Source organism: Moschus berezovskii, chromosome 13 (genome assembly GCF_049115385.1).
Source record: "Moschus berezovskii isolate FMDL1 chromosome 13, NW_MosBer_1.0, whole genome shotgun sequence".
Lineage (NCBI taxonomy): Eukaryota > Metazoa > Chordata > Mammalia > Artiodactyla > Moschidae > Moschus > Moschus berezovskii.
The window spans coordinates 35,927,042-35,943,879 of record NC_142472.1 but is presented as its reverse complement, the minus strand read 5'-3'; the positions used below and the strand labels follow the sequence as shown (position 1 = coordinate 35,943,879).

Here is a 16,838-nt window from a genome sequence, read left to right as displayed (position 1 = left end):
GACTCTGTCACCTGGCAGACATAAAATAGTATACAAACAACCTTCTGGAAATATTTCTCATATTTCAAATAGCAGAATTAAAACAAATACTTTTTAACTTTTCATATGCACAAGCAGTGTAGACTCATTCACTCTTAGGGCAGAATACCCAGGTGACTACATCTTAATATTTTATATCAACTTTATGTAACTTTGTGAACCCAACTGCTAATAGTTTTTGATAAGAATAAAATTGAAGTATGACAAATATTTTAATCTGCCTAAGCCTTAGGAGCTCAGTATCTTCCTCTACTGGAACTTACTTTATCTCAAAGGTTCTCTAATTTTGATAGTTTTGGATAATTTTGATAGTGTGGAGATCTTAGAAGTTACTGAAATCACTTGTTGAGTAGCTCAGTCGTGTCTGACTCTTTGTGACTCCATGGACTGCAGCATGCCAGGCCTCTCTCTCCCTCAACATCTCCCAGAATTTGCTCAAATTCATGTCCAACCATGTCATCCTCTGTCATCCCCTTCTCTTCCTGTCCTCAATCTTTCCCAGCATTAGGATCTTTTTCCAAGGGTCAGCTCTTTGCATAAGGTGGCCGAATTATTGGAGCTTCAGCTTTAGCACCAGTCCTTCCAGTGAATATTCAGGGTTGATTTCCTTTATCATAAGGAGCTAAAATCAAGGAAATGGCAACCCACTCCAGTGTTCTTGCCTGGAGAATCCCAGGGACGGGGAAGCCTGGTGGGCTGCTGTCTATGGAGTTACACAGAGTCGGACACAACTGAAGTGACTTAGCAGCAAAATCAACTAAATCAACTAAAATCACTATATAAAGCAATATAGCCATTCTAGATGTCAAGGATGTATTGGAGCAATGAGCAACTAATTACCAGTAATTCTCGGCCACTGATGTTAAAAATCAGGCTCCAAGCATGCTTTCAGTATGCCTTGCAAAGGCGCATTATCTCCTATCTGGTTCCTCATGTGTGCTTAAAACAACTCCATCAGGAGGGTGTACGAGGCACTTTTTAGCATGACACTTAAGCATCTGCTAATCTCGATTCGTCATGGGAAAGCTGTCTTGATAAAAAAAATCTTTACAGCATCAGCTACTTTGAGTGATAACTTTCAGAACAGTTTTCATTGGTAAATAAGACTTTATAATATAATCAGGTTTTTTTTCTTAAAGGAAATGTGAATACACTGAGTCCAAGTACTTGATGGAAATGTAAACCTGTACAGCTATTCCAGTGACTGTACGTCTTCCCCCTTAGGGACACATTGTGTGACTGGTTTAAGAAAAGAAGAGAGAAGCCCAAATGCCAAAGCTCAGCAAGCTAAGGAGTTTTCTGGGCCCTAGCCAGCAGCAGCAAATGCCTTCTGTAGACTGTTTCAAGATTGCTGCTTGCATAGTACACTATTTGTTTTAAATGCTATTCCCCATGCAGCTAGCTGCCAGGGTAACACAAATAAAGTGAGGTTGTCTATAAATGGAGACCAATGAATAATGCATGACTTGTTGAATAATGGAAAGTAATACAGATAGGTCTTCAGAAAACTCAGGTGTATTTTAGATCACTTGCAATAAAAAATCTATTATTTGGGATTAAAAAATTTTCTCTGTTACCAGTTTTTTCTTAAGTTGGTCTGCAATGAAGATAAAAATTTTAATTGAATTGAGTATAGACTTTTAGCCTAGAATTTGTCTCATGTTCATAAATATGTTTGTAAATGATTATAAACATGAAACAAGTGATATTTCTGGGTGCTGTTTCTCTGGACACCTTGCATGTTTTCCAGCGTGGAATACTTACCTGGAAAAATCATTATTGCTCAATATCCTATGATGGAAAATAACTGCCTGTAACATGAATGCTTTCTTTTTTGGTGAGAACAGAGTTAAAGAGAAATGTGCATCACCCTTTCCAGCCTTAGATTGTTTATTTCTGGCTTGCTTTTTTATTTGGCATTGAACACTTGTCACTTTATTTTTAGTAAGATGCTTTGTATGTGGCTGTCATTTTCTCACGTGTGCTTTTGTGTTGCATGATTTGTCATATGGCTCCATGACATTTGAAAATTTGGTTATGATGCCTGTTGGCAGAAGCTGTTAATGACAGAGAAATTTGTAATGGTATATAGCTGTAATTTTGTAATGTGATTAATTAAGCCGTGGCATCTACTGCCAGTATCAACAGGAAATGAACATTGACTCAAGGTGAAGTTATAATCAAAGACAACTAAGACATGTGTATTTTACTTAAGGGTTTTGGCCAAAAAAATTCCGGAGAACTTTAAGGGCACCTGGACTTCCCTGGTGGCTCAGCAGTGAAAGAATCTGCCTGCAATGCAGGGGACCTAGGTTCAACCCCTGGGTTGGGAAGATCCCCTGGAGAAGGACATGGCAACCCACTCCAGTATTCTTGTCTGGGAAATCCCATGGACGGAGAAGCCTGGTGGGCTACAGTCCATGGGGTCGCAGAGAGTCAGATGCGACTGAGCAGCTCAACAACAATAAGGGCATTTAAGACAACAAACAGGAAGGGAAAACCTAGTCAATGTGAGTTACTCTCTGAAGATTTTGCTACCAGGAGGCAGTCAGCAATGTCTGTAGACATTTTTGATTGTCACCTTGGATGGGTTGAGGCAACGTTGCTACGGATACACTGCTATATGTTCTACAATACACAAGACTGCCCCCCCACAATAAATAATTTCTAGCCCCAAAATGTCAGTAGTGCTGCTGTAGAGAAACACTGGTAATAGACTCTAAACCTATAAAGGAAAAGTCTCGTATGTTGTCTTATCAGTATAATTTATGATAATTCTAAAATCTCTTTCCCAGGTTTTAGTATTGATTTGTGTTCAGAGAATTCCTGCAACAGTTAATGGAAATATATTTCAGTTCAGTTCAGTCGCTCAGTCGTGTCCGACTCTTTGCGACCCCATGAATCATAGAGGTGCATAAATAGATATATTCATATCTTTGCTTGAAAGTGGAGGACCTCCAAACTAAGTATCATGGAATTGCTATTTGCCATATAAGATTATCAGTGATTTTATATTTAGGAAATTTTGCTACATGTCAGCCCTTTTGGATTCCTTAGTCTTAGATATTCATCTGTAAATTTCCTGAGACTTTTTTTTTTTTTTTACAAAAGTGCTCATTGTAACACTAGTCTCAGCATTGTAGGGAAAAAAGAGTAAGGTTTTAGTGATCTTGTAATAATCTACTCCCCTTTTTCATAAACTTCCCCTTCTTTCTCTCTTTACCCTAAATGCTATTTTTTAAAAAAAATTATTCACCTAAAAATGCAGCATGTTAGACCTGTATTTTTTTGGAAAAAGTCCAAATGCGGTTCTAAATCGGAGTCTTTCCGAATAAGGAAATGCAAAGGTAAATGAATTGCAAGAGAATTGTGATTTTCCAGTGAATAGTAATTCATTCTACTGATACAAAACATACTAGGGCTGTGTAGTCCTTTATAGTTTTCCTGAACAGTCTTCCCAGGAATATCCATGGGACTTATTTTGGGGAGGTAGTCAGGTAGGTATTAGGTTGCATTTTAGAGACGCGGAGAAAGAGAAATAGACTCTGTAGTTTTCCCAAGGATCTGCAGCTCCTGAGTTGGTAGAACCAGACTAGGGCTTCGTATAATGAGATCGATGGAGACTGCTGGGCAGTCTTGTTGGCGCATGGTGAACCCTCAGAAGTTTGCTATTATGCTGTTAACTCTGATAAGGAAGGAAAGAATTCTTCGTGATCTGGCTGAAAGGCTCCTACTCTCAAAAAGTTCTCGATTTTATCAGTGGGGCCTGGGGTGACCTCTCTAATTTGAAACTGCTTTGGGAGTCAGTTTTCGGTAGATCTCTCATGATCATATTTGCCTTAATAAGAACAGTTGGTATATAGCACCAGACGGGTTTTTGGAATGCCATCAACATAAACTGACCCGTTTTTCCCGGCGTCTCCTTCCTGGTTAACTGAGACTGAGAAGAGTTAAATGATGCTCAGGGGGCGGGGAGGGGTGGGGAGGGAGGGAGTGGTGAACATTAGATCCCTCTGCTGGGTCTCACTTCCTGTCTCGTTCTGGTGCCTGGCACAACCTGTTTGGAATGTGCCAGGCTTTCTCGAGGTAACTTGATCCCAGGGAACACAGGGGGCTCACATTCCTGCCTTCCACAGGGACCTGTCTACTCTGGCCAATGTTTGGCTCATTTATTTATATTGGGGACCTCCGAGGGCTTTCCTGGTGGCTCAGATGGTAAAGAATCTGCCTGCAATGCGGGAAGGTTCCATCTCTGGGTCAGGAAGATCCCCTGGAGAGGGAAATGGCAACCCACGCCAGTATTCTTGCCTGGAAAATGCCATGGACAGAGGAGCCTGGTGGGCTACAGTTCATGGGTTGGCAAAGAATCAGACACAACTGAGCAGCTAACACTTTCTATGTGCCAGGCTCTGCTGTGGGCTCCCCAGGAGGGTGATGAGCCTCTACCCCATGATGACGGTGTTTTCTGAAAAAGCACATGTTAAAGTTCCCAGTGAAGGAGGGTGAGGACTGCAAGGGTCTGGACGTGCTGAGATTGGTCAGCCTTCCTCCCTCCAAAATATTACTTAAAATACTTACGTTTCCAATTTAGTTCTGGAATTTCTATAACCTCATGTGTTGGGCATCCAGATTCCCCTCATACCTTAGAGCTGAAAAAAAATCTTTTTAGTGTCTTGTATTATATTAGCTCATATAGCCTGATTCTTTGCAGTTACAAATTAAGCGAATTTATATTCTCAAATCGGGTTTTTATATAGCCCCGTTAAGTGGGCTTCCCTGGTGACTCAGTGATAAAGAATCCACCTGCCATGCAGGAGATGCAGGTTCGATCCCTGGGCCGAGAAGATCCCCTGGAGGAGGGAGTGGCAACCCACTCCGGTATTCTTGCCTGGAGAATCCCATGGACAGAGGAGATGAGTTGAGAATACACCCTGGTGGAAGCAAGGAGGCTGATGATTGTAATAGTCCAGGCAGGAGATAGGATGATTTGGATCAGGGTCGTGAAGATGGAGCTGGTGAGAAGTGGTCACCCCCTAGATATATTTAGAAGGTAGAGGGGCAGAATTTCTCGATGGGATCAGTTACATGTGAGAGAATAAGGAATCTGGGAAGGCTCCAAGATTTCTGGCCTGTGTCCTGGGAGGATGGAGTTGGCTTTTATTGAAATGAGGAAGAGGGGAGATGAATGGATTATGGGATGAACGTGGGTTGTAGGATGAGCAGTCATGGTTTTGGTCTGTTCAGTGAAGTTTGAGTTGCCCATTAGACTTCCAAGCAGAGAATGAATAGTTGCATACATCCAACACAGACTATGGTAAAAAAATCTGCCTGCAATGCTGGCCCTGGCTTGGGAAGATCTCCTGGAGAAGGGAATGGCAGCCCATTCCAGTATTCTGGCCTGGAGAATCCTACATACAGAGGAGCCTGGTGGGCTACAGTCCATGTAAGTGCAAAGAGCTGGATGCAACTGAGCATGCACAGGCATACACAACCAGACTATAGTCTCACAGGGATCCTGAGGAATGAGTGGCATTTAAAAAGGAATATATACTGTTGAAAGGGCTTTTACGTTGAAGGGAAGAGTTCAGGAAAGACCTTCACTGCATCTGGAGGCTGAGTGATAACTTAAGAAGCTTTTTTAAAAGTCTGAGTGAGAGTTGATTGTGCTCTGATCTAGGGTGTTGGCAACAGAAATGGAAAGAAAAAGACACTGAATAAGAGGACCTGATAACTAATTGAACATGGGAAGAAGGGAGTGACAAAGGTGAAAATGGCTCTCTGATTTTAAATGTGAACGACTGGAGGCAAGTAACACTGTTAACAAGAGGAAAAGCAGGTTTGGAGACAAAATTTTTGGCTATATCATGGAGCCAAATAACCATGTGTTTATAGTCATATGACCTACCACTTAACAAAATTCTTTCTAGATACTGTTTCCATTGATCCTTTTACAATGGAGATTCCTAGGGGACATCCGTGCAGAGATGTTTGTTTAACAAGCAGTTGGGATTGATTCAGAGAGACTGGTCCTAGGCTATGGATTTGGGAGTCACTGGCATAGAGATCTGGAGAAGGCAGTGGCACCCACTGCAGCACTCTTGTCTGGAGAATCCCAGGGACGGGGGAGCCTGGTGGGCTGCAGTCGATGGGGTCGCTCAGAGTCGGACACAACTGAGCGACTTCACTTTCACGCATTGGAGAAGGAAATGGCAACCCACTCCAGTGTTCTTCCCTGGAGAATCCCAGGGACGGGGGAGCCTGGTGGGCTGCAGTCCATGGGATCACACAGAGTCGGACACGACTGAAGCGACTTAGCAGCAGCAGCAGCAGCATAGAGATCGTTATTGAATTCCTGAGCTAGCTGGGCAAGTGTGTTATTAAAAAAGTGTGGTGATAGCAAAATCTTGGGGAAGGCAAATTTAGGGGCCCAAGAAAGAGATGCAAAGCTATTTAAATAACTAAAAGGGGACTCAGTTACGATGAAATAAAAGGAGAAGTGGTAGGAAAGAACATTTTGGGTACCCCACACTCAAAAGCTTCGTGTCTCTTCACTCCTCAGTATGCAGATCTGACCTCTCTTTCCAGGAGGTCTGCCTCAGTTTCCCCTCCTCTGATCTGTGTATAGCACACATTCCTGGGCAACACCCCACTCTACTCAAAGTACCCTAGTTTGAACTCTTTGAGACCTAACCCGCATTACATCCTCATGGCAGCAGTCACACGTGGACAAAACAAAAACTGCCTTAATACAAAAGAGGATTATGATAGAGGTTATATAGTAACTGACTGTTGGAAACCACCTGTGGTCTTTGAGACCGAGCACAGTGCCGTGGTGGGGCAGATCTTTATTGAACCCTTGAGAAGCAGCTGCGGCAGCACATGTCTTCATGACATTGAACTTGAGGAAAAAATATCAGGTAAGCTTTAAATAATTTAATAAGTACTCAGAAAAGGCAGCCAAACCTTAAAAGATTATCTCTGGGGGAGATAAAGACAGGTGATTCTAGCAACTAATAATTTTTTTTTTAATGTAATCTTTTTCTGCATCGACTCCTCTAAATATGAACATCAGATTATTTATTTTAGCATGGTTCAGGGTTCATTTAGCCATTCTGTGAAAGAATTCACATTTGGCTAGAGTGCTAGGCTCTTGTTTCTGCGTTTTGGAAAAAACACCATTTATCTCTGTAGTGCTATTTCTGTGATATTATCACGAAAGCATCTAGGTAGTACCGCAGAATTGTAGATGGAATTTCCAAATATAAGCCCAACCTTCCAGTTTTAACCTTGAATCTGGTCCCACAAACCTTTGTTACCATGAGTATTTTTGTCGTAGGAGTAAGTCCATGAGTGATGTCAGCGCAGAGGATATTCAGAACTTGCGACAGCTACGTTACGAGGAGATGCAAAAAATCAAGTCCCAGTTAAAAGAACAGGACCAGAAATGGCAGGATGTGAGTATTGGGAGATGGGGAGGATGTGTTTGTTGGACTCTTCTTTCTTCTCCAAGAAGACAGTCAGTATACTCAAGGGATAGTTTTTCTTGCTTTGGCAGATTACAGTTCTATAGAAAATTTGAGCAACTTCCTTTAAAAAAGAGTTTTAAACCCTTCTGCTCTGTTTGTTGTCTCTTAAAGGCCACTGTGGAACACAGAAGCCCTTTATCATCTGATATTTTCTGTGGGTTCTCAAAAATGAGAAGCTGCTTCCTTGCAGTGTCGGTAGCTTGTTTACTTGCTCAGGTGGTTGCATTTGGGGTATGACTGTTAGTGATGCTCATGAAAGGGAAGACTTTGCTTAAGGTTTAGGGGGAGCAGGGGGCCAGCACAGAGCCTGGGGATCAGCAAGGAGAGATGAAAGTGTTCTTAGAGTTAATAGAGAAGGTTTGGGGAGAAATGTGAATGATAATTCAGTACTATTTTGGTTAAAAAAGCAGCTATCAAACGTGAGTCAAAGTAAGATGTTTTCACAAAGCTGATGTATATCCAGATATCTATTTGGATAAAGATTTAATCTTTAGTTTTGTCCCTGGCAGAAGAGAGCTGTGTCTTTTTTAAAAGGGTCAATTGTTATAGACCAAAAGAGTGTAGGACGCGTGGTAGCTCAGCTGGTAAAGAATCTGCCTGCAATACAGGAAACTTTCATTCATTTCCTCGGTCATGAAGATCTCCTGGGAGAAGGGATAGGCTGCCCACTCCAGTATTCTTGGGCTTCCCTGGTATCTCAAATGGTAAAGAATCTGCTCGCAATGCAGAAGACCTGGGTTCAATCCCTGGGTTGGGAAGATCCCCTGGAGGAGGGCATGGCACTCCAGGATTCTGGCCTGAAGAACACCATGGACAGAGGAGCCTGGTGGGCTACAGTCCATGGGGTCACAAAAAGTCAGACCCGACTGAGTGACTTTCACTAACACATATACACTCTATATATTTATGGGCTTCCCTGCTGGCGCTGGTTGTAAAGAACCTCCCTGCCAATGCAGGAGAGATGTCCCATTCCAATATTCTTGCCTGGAGAATCCCATGGTCAGAGGAGCCTGGTGGGCTACAGTCCATGGGGTTGCAGAGTTGGACACGACAGTGATTTTCACTTTTACAGTTCACTGTCAAAGGAGTCTAAGGGGCTTCCTAGGTGGTGCTAGTGGTAAAGAATTTGCCTGCCAATGCAGGAGTCACAGGAGACACGAGATTGGGTTCAATCTCCCAAGTCAGGAAGATCCTGTGGAGTAAGAATTGGCACCCTACTCCAGTATTCTTTCCTGGAAAATCCTGTGGGTAGAGGAACCTGGCAGGCTACAGTCCATGGGCCACAAAGGGTCGGACATGACTGAGAGACTGAGCACAGCACCCAGCAAAGGAGTGTAAAGAATTATGATAGATAAATTATATACAGCAGACCCAAAGAAATCTGAGGACAACTTTATGGTAAGAGGGTTGAGTGGTAGCATGAACAGAAGGGTCCGAGATAGTAAATCTTAATTTTCAGAGGAGTTAAATATTAAGTAGCAAAGATGAAACCCCTGCCTTGGCTATGTTTCTAAATTCCACTTCTTCTTTTATTTGGGATCTCAATGTCATTGTCAAGAAACAGAGATACAGCGTCAGTTTGCCAATATACATGGTGACTGGAGATGAAAGTGAAAGATATGGAGGGGTTATCCCTTAGGTTAAGTCAGATGAAAATTCATGCTAGTTCTCCTACCATCTTTCAGGACTGATGTGCTCTGCTTTTGTTCTTTCTGGACATAGTTCATATTGATTTCAGGCTTTTTTTTTTTTTTTTAAAAGCAGGAATGGCCCTGCCTGCTCCCAAAGGGTGTAAACCAAACCTATTTTATGTGCCTGGTGGGGTGAGGTTTTTTGTTTTTTTATTTTCCGGTCTGGAACTTTGCATAAGGCTGCAGTGCCACTAGCAGTTCTCAGCATGGGATTTCTCTGGGTGGCACAGTGAAGTTGGTACCATCCAAACTGTCCTAACCCCCTGAATGTCAGAACCAGCTTAGGCCACCGGGATTAATTTTAAAGATGAATCAGGTTGAGTGTCCCAGGGTTCACTCCCAGGATGTGTCCTGGATGGATGTATGGAAAAAGATGGCCACTGCTTCCTGTGTGATCCTCCTTATTGCCCTGTTCTTACCGGGAGTTGAACTGCTTCGAAATCATATCCTTGAGCCTTTGTTGTTCAGTCGCTCAATCGTGTCTGACTCTTTGTAACCCCATGGACTGCAGCATGCCAGGCTTCCCTGTCCTTCAGTATCTCCTGGAGTTTGCTCAAACTCATGTCCATTGAGTCAGTGATGCTATCCAGCCGTCTCATCCTCTGTCTGGCTTCCCCGTTAAAGCCTTTCCACACCTGGCCCTCCCCTCCCGGGGTAGAATTGACCACTCTCCCCATACACCCCTTACCTGTCTGTCTTTGCCCTCTAGACGGAGAGTTCCTCTAGAGGAAGCACACCTTATTCGTCTGTGTGTTTGTGGCCCCGCTGCCTCCAAGTAGGGACCGACCTCTGTATTTGTTCCATGTGTGTCTCTGAACTTAGCCATGTTGCAGTCATATTTCTATTGTCGTTTAACTAATGAAACATGTCATTTCACGTAAGAACCAGACGATTGGATGGAGTGAGATGAAAATAAATTTGAAACAGTTCTCGACCTTTCTGACCTGGCATCTGATTACAAGCGTTTAGCGTTCTTTGTGAAATGGGCAGCAAGGCAGGCACTACCTGGGAAAACAAAAATGGGGTCTCTCTTATTAGGTCAGGGCTTTGAGACAGATGCGTGAGATAAAGGCTCGGTACAGAAGCGCTGGCTATAAAAAGCAAAATTAGGGCACCTTGGCATCAAGTTGGAGTGAATAGTTTTAGCGACATAATGGGCTCCTCTGGCGCGTTCTCACTGCTGGAGAGGGTGTGTAGAAATTCAGGTATGCCTAGGCTGACGTGATTTTCCTCCGGCAGGACCTTGCAAAATGGAAAGATCGTCGGAAAAGCTACACTTCGGATCTGCAGAAGAAAAAGGAGGAGAGGGAGGAGATTGAGAAGCAGGCTCTTGAGAAGTCGGAGAGAAGATCTAAGACGTTTAACGAAATGCTGCAGGACAGGTAATGAGGCCGAATGCATCTCAGGGCTGGGGAAACCAGTGTTAGATATTTTGGGTAAGTGTTGTAAGCTGTACTTGTGCACCAATATTAGACTGTCATCAAATGTGCACAAACCTTGGAGCATTTTGTTCTGCAGTGAAAAAGCAAAGTACTGCTGTAAGAAGTAGTGATTTGAATTAATGAAAGAAAGGAGTACTTAAAAGTGGTATTCTGTTGTTCCTTCCTTATACATTGTATATTCACATGCAGAATTGGCTAGTGTTGGCTATCTTTGCAAAAATAAACAAATTTTTCCTCCTTTTAAAGTAAATTTAGGAATGGAATGGTTAAAAAAAGGCTCTCGTTCTTAATTAAATTGTGTAAAATGTAACAAAGTTCTTTTTCACATTGGCATGGTGCAATTAAAATTGTATTTTTAAAGGAAGACTATATAAACATCACTGTGGGGGGTTATCTTTTGCTTTGCAACATAAAAGGATAAAGGTCCAATTAAACTTGCCTGTGGAGCAGTTGCTGTATGAAACCTTGAGATATTTACAGGTCAGGGAGAAGGCAAATATGCTTTAAGGAGAATGTCAAAAGGGAAATGTGCTGTCAGGTGAAATTAAACAAAGCTCCTTTGTGCCCTAGAAGACAATGGTAAACACAGTTTCATTCACTTGAATGCAGTGCAGTTGGCTTGAGATGTACTCCTTACTAAATGATAGCCAAGAGACTGTTTCATCAACTTCTCTGAAAATAGGAATGGGGACTTGTAATCTGCCATAACTGTCCATGCAAATTCTACCAAGCTGTATGAAATCATATACTAACTTGATCTTATTGAAAGTCTGAATCTTTTGTGGTCTTCTTTTTTCACGAAACTATTGTAAATTGTATACAGGAACACTCAACCCTGTTAAGAAATCTGCATCTTTGGAGGGTTCAAATTGGTTGTCAGTTATCTTTAAAATGTGTTATGGAACTTTGAATAATCTCTTATTTAAAATTTTCTTATTTTCCTGTGAGAATTCCTTTACAATTGCAAATGCTTCAGAGATTTTTCTTAGTCTCTTTAAAGAAAAAAAGTCAAGCTCTTAATCCTTCTTTGTGTGATGTTGAAAAATTCACATGTATTTATTCTCACATTCTGTTTATTACATTATTATACTAAGTCAGCCATCTTTTTCTTCCCATCCTTTTTTATGTTAATGACCAAAATAACATGTCTCTCCACCTCTGGGTGTCAAATGCATAATTTTGTGGTTACGGTGTTTCTTTCTGCTAAGGGAATCCCAAAATCAGATGTCTACAGTTACGTCGAGAAGGAGGCTATATTCTTTTGATGACGGATTGAATGAAGAAAAGCTTCCCCCTATGCTGCCTATGTCAGAAGCCTATTCCCAGAGTGAGAGAATAGAAGAGAAAGGAACGACTTATCCGACAGAAATTCCTAAGCAGGATTCTACAACTTTTGCAAAAAGGGAGGCTACTGTCACAGCTGAAGTTCAGTTTCCTTCTAGAAGCCCTGTCGAAGAACAGCGCCCAGCCTCTTTGTCTTCTCAGCATTCACTGAATACCCAAATGGAGTCGACTCGAGTTTCAGCAACTCTCCCCAGAAGTTACCAGAAAACCGACGCGGCCAGGTTAACATCTGTGGTCACACCAAGACCTTTTGGCTCTCAGTCAAGGGGAATCTCGTCACTCCCAAGATCCTACACGGTAAACGTGTTCCCTGTTCCCTGGGTCTGTTCTCCAGCACAAAACACTGGTGAATTTGTGCAGAGGTTTCTGTTAGAGATATTAGATATGTAAAGTATTTTAGATTCAGTAGACATTTAATGCTTAAAATACAGCAACAATGCAGAACTGATTAAATTTCAAATTCGGTGAAAGTAGAGCTGACACATTTTATAAATACATCCTAAGGCGGAGCATTTACTTAAATTTTTTTTTTAGTTTTTAGAATTTATTTTAATTGGAGGATAATTACAGTATTGTGATGGTTTTTGCCATACATCAACATGAACTGACCACGGTGTACATGTGTCCCCCCATCCTGAACTCCACGCCCATCTCCTTCCCCATCCTATCCCAGAGCACCGACTTTGAGTGCCTTGCTTCATGCATCAAACTTGCCCTGGTCATCTGTTTTACGTATGGTAATATACGTGTTTCAATGCTATTTTCTCAAATCATCACACCCTCGCCTTCTCCCACAGAGTCCGAAAGTTTATTCTTTACATCTCTGTCTCTTTTGCTGCCATGCATATAGAATCATTGTTATCGTCCTTCTAAATTCCATATATATGCATTAATATACAGTATTGGTGTTTTTCTCTCTGACTGACTTCATTCTGTATAATAGGCTCCAGTTTCATCCACCTGTGGTACATACACACAATGGAATATTACTCAGCTATAAAAAGGAATGCATTTGAGCCTTTACTTTTAGTGTCATATTTTCTCAGATGTATCTATTTTGAAGTACTGTGTGTGCGCTCAGTTGCTTCCAGTTCTTTGCGATCCCATGGACTGTAGTCTGTCCATGAAATTCTCCAGGCAAGAATACTGGAGCAGGTTGCCATTTCTTTCTCTAGGGGATCTTCCCAACCCAGAGTCTCTTGTACCCCCCTGCACTGGCAGGCAGATTCTTTACCACTGCACTACCTGGGAAGCCCCATTGTGAAGTCTTAGGTTGTACTATATGAAGTTGCCAGTAGTTAGTTCTTTTTGACCTATAAAACAACAATTTCATGCGGTTTAACCTAAATATTTTCAGGTGATTATGCCCAAATTTTCTATGTATCCTCATTTCCCACTTCATTAGAACTTGATACACTTGAGTATTAAAATGTATCTCATGGTTCAAAAAATACATATTTTATTGGGATTTTAAAGAATATAGAATCATTTGCTCTGAGAATGAAGCAGTGCCATGTACCTGACAGTGATTGCATTACTTTGAATTATGTAAAAGAAAGCAAGACAGTCTTGAGCACTTTGGTATTCAGATTCTTTTTGCCTCTGCTTATGTAGGATCCTAAAAATCTAAGAGAAAGGATTTGATTAAAAAAATTCAAAGTGAGCAAAGCCTGCCTAAACTAAACAGAAAAACCCCTGATCATTATATTAAGTAAACACAGACACATTTGACAACATAAAAATTAAATTTATATGATAGACACGGTTAATGTAGTCAAAAGAATACATTTATATAGGCTCAGAAAAATATTAGTAAAATGTATTTTATATATAGGTTTAATATCCTTAAGATTTAAAATGCTCCTACAAATTGATAAGGAAAAGATAAACAGTAGAAAAGTAGAAATATAAATGAATGGCCAGTTCAAGGGAGAGGGACTTTGAATGGTTGGTTACATAAAGCACGTAGAAGCATATGTAGTCTTATTAGAGCAATCATGAAGGGTACAGCTTTTTACCCGTGAGATGACAAAGATTTAAAACATTCAAAATGTGTGGTGTTGACAAGGATGCAGAGACACCGGCATTCTTACACGTTAATTTTGGAGTGCATTGTTGCAGTTTTTAAAGATATATATATGTGTGTGTGTGTGTGTGTGTGTGTGTATACAAAAGCTATATTTTATATTACACATATAAAATATCCTTTGGTTAAGTTTACTTTTGGGAATTTATGCTATAAAAATAAACATGCTGGTATGTGTCATATCTTGGGCACACTTTAAATGACACTGAAGCATAATCAAATGAGTAAATTATAGATATCCATAGTGTGGAGTATTCAGCTGAACTAGTTTAGATTTCTGTCTGTTGAGCTGGAGTAATGTAACTGAGCAAAGCATGTTTTAAAGGTCTGTTTATAATAGAGACACTTCCGTAAAATCAGCTGTTCCTCCCATTTCATATGTGTGTATCTGTTAGTGTCAGAGAACATGCTCCAACCTTTTCGTAACAGCTACTTTGCTATGGGAGGTATATGTTACTTTAAAATATTAATCCAATGTATATACTTTAAAATAGAAATCTAACAGAACAGCAAGTTTACAGTGATTTTTCTTATTTAGATGGATGATGCTTGGAAGTATAACGGAGACATAGAAGGCATTAAGAGAACCCAGAGCAGTTCGATCAGCATCTCTGTGCAAAGACCCGGCACATGCCAGCTTGCGTCCAGCTCATCCAGCGAAAGAGAGGCCGAAGCGCCCAGAGAAAGTGTGACGCGGTTGCCCTCTCCTATAGCCCCCTACTCATCTCTTTACCAGGATCAGGCTGCCACTTCTAAAGACACATTGTCTTCAATATCTAGCCCTGATTTAACATCTGAACTTGGAGAAGGGAGAAGCTCGCCACAGGCAGAGGTCCCCAGGTCACAGGTGAGTTTGGAAAGGCATTTTAATAACCTGCTGCTCAAAAACTTAAGGATTTAAATCAGAAAACCATGTTTCTCACCTCTGGGCATGAGAGTCTGGGCTGATAATGTAGAAATTGATATTGCATTTTGTTTTTAACAGGTCTTGGAGGAGGTAGATCTCTTCCAACTCTGTTGATGGATCCAGGTGACCCTTATGCTATGGGTGTATGGAGACTCTTTGGATCAGTCTCCCTCTAGTTAGGCTGAGTTTGCTCCCTCCTCTCCTCTCAGCTGCTGACTTGCACTGCTGGTGATCATCAGTCCAGGTTCAGGTGCAAGGGTTACTCAGGGAGTTTTAGATGCAGGTCTAGTAGTTAAATGGGTTATAAGAGCCGCTTCTCAGGAAAGTGAACTTAACCAGAAGGAGAAATTGATTCGTATGTCCTGGCCTGTAAGGACATGGCACTTCTTTTTCTACCATATGAAAAGTGTGGTGGTGGTGGTTTAGTTGCTAAGTCATGTCTGACTCTTGTAACTCCATGGACTGTAGCCTGTCAGGCTTCTCTGTCCATGAGATTCTCCAAGCAAGAATACTGGAGTGGTTTGTATTTCCTTCTCCAGGGGATCTTTCTGACCCAGGGATTGAACCCAGGTCTCCTGCATTGCAGGCAGGTTTTTTTTTTACCAACCGAGTTACCAGGGAACTTAACCACAAGGAGAAATTGATATATATGAAAGGGACTGGCCTGTAAGGACATCACACCTCTTTTTCTAACATACGAAAAGTAAAGTGACTTGCAATACTAATTTATATTCTGGAAAGCCTAGAATTTTGTACCACTCCTTGTCTTATAAGGGTAATATTGAGCCTTAGTTACAACATGAAAATTGCATTCTTTAACATTTGGAGTCCAAATAAAATGTATCATCAGAAGAAGAATGGGGGCATTTGCAGTTTTTTCCTACTTAAAATCTCATTAGATAGCTTTAAGAGAATTATTAGGTAATGAACGTTCTTTTACTATGTTTTTATACATAAGCTAAAAAGTGGTTGCTTGTCTGTGCGTGTGCTAAGTTGCTTCAGTTGTGTCCAACTCTGTGAGATCCTATGGAGTGTAGCCTGCCAGGCTCCTCTGTCCATGGGATTCTCCAGGCAAGAATACTGGAGTGGGTTGCCTCCTCCAGGGGATCTTCCCGACCCAGGGATCCAACCCAATTCTCTTAGGTCTCCTGAATTGGTGGGCAGGTTCTTTACCACTAGCGCCACCTGGAAGGCCCTGTTGCTTGTCTAGAGAACTGAAAGAAACTTCTCTTTTGGAGAAAGCCTTCATTAAGCAATTTGATAGTTGAATGAACCCTTTAGTGTGGAGGTACTTTTATGGCTCTGTGACTTAGTCTAGCCTTTTCTGGTGCCTTACTAGAGTGTATATTTTCCAAGGCACTACATCAAGTATATAACTTGGCCTGAGTTATATTAATGAAATACCTTTGTGTAAAATATGATATACTGTATTTTAGTATCATTCATTTTTATCAGTACAGCAAAGCTTTACAAGTTTAGAGTAAGCTTTTTCTCTTCGTGATTATAAAAGACTCCGTGCTTGAGAAAATTTGGAAATGTAGGAAACTATACATAATAAAAATGGTTTGGTAATCCCATCATTTAGAGAGATTCTTTAACACTTAGGTATATCTCTTCCAGTTTTTCTATCCATATTTACAAATGTATCTAAAGCTAACTTACTCAGGTTGCTAAAAAATCACTGGTTGTAAATTATGTTTTAACTTCCATTTTAAAGAACTGGGAATATATAATTAGCATCATAAGTCTCAATGGATGAGAAGAATAGCCTCTCTTATACTTGGGGATCATAAGGTGCCAGTG

General features: G+C 41.2%; 1 protein-coding gene across 14 annotated transcripts in view; it reads left to right on the top strand.

The window, feature by feature from the left end:
* LMO7 (LIM domain 7) overlaps positions 1 to 16,838 on the top strand; it is a 228,959-nt gene that overhangs the window by 177,372 nt on the left and 34,749 nt on the right. For all 14 annotated transcript variants that reach the window (XM_055426480.2, XM_055426483.2, XM_055426473.2 and 11 more), the window contains 4 exons: positions 7,376 to 7,493; positions 10,496 to 10,638; positions 11,907 to 12,339; positions 14,667 to 14,975. In XM_055426480.2, the coding sequence (XP_055282455.2) occupies positions 7,376 to 7,493; positions 10,496 to 10,638; positions 11,907 to 12,339; positions 14,667 to 14,975 (1,003 nt within the window). The remainder of the gene's footprint in view (positions 1 to 7,375; positions 7,494 to 10,495; positions 10,639 to 11,906; positions 12,340 to 14,666; positions 14,976 to 16,838) is intronic.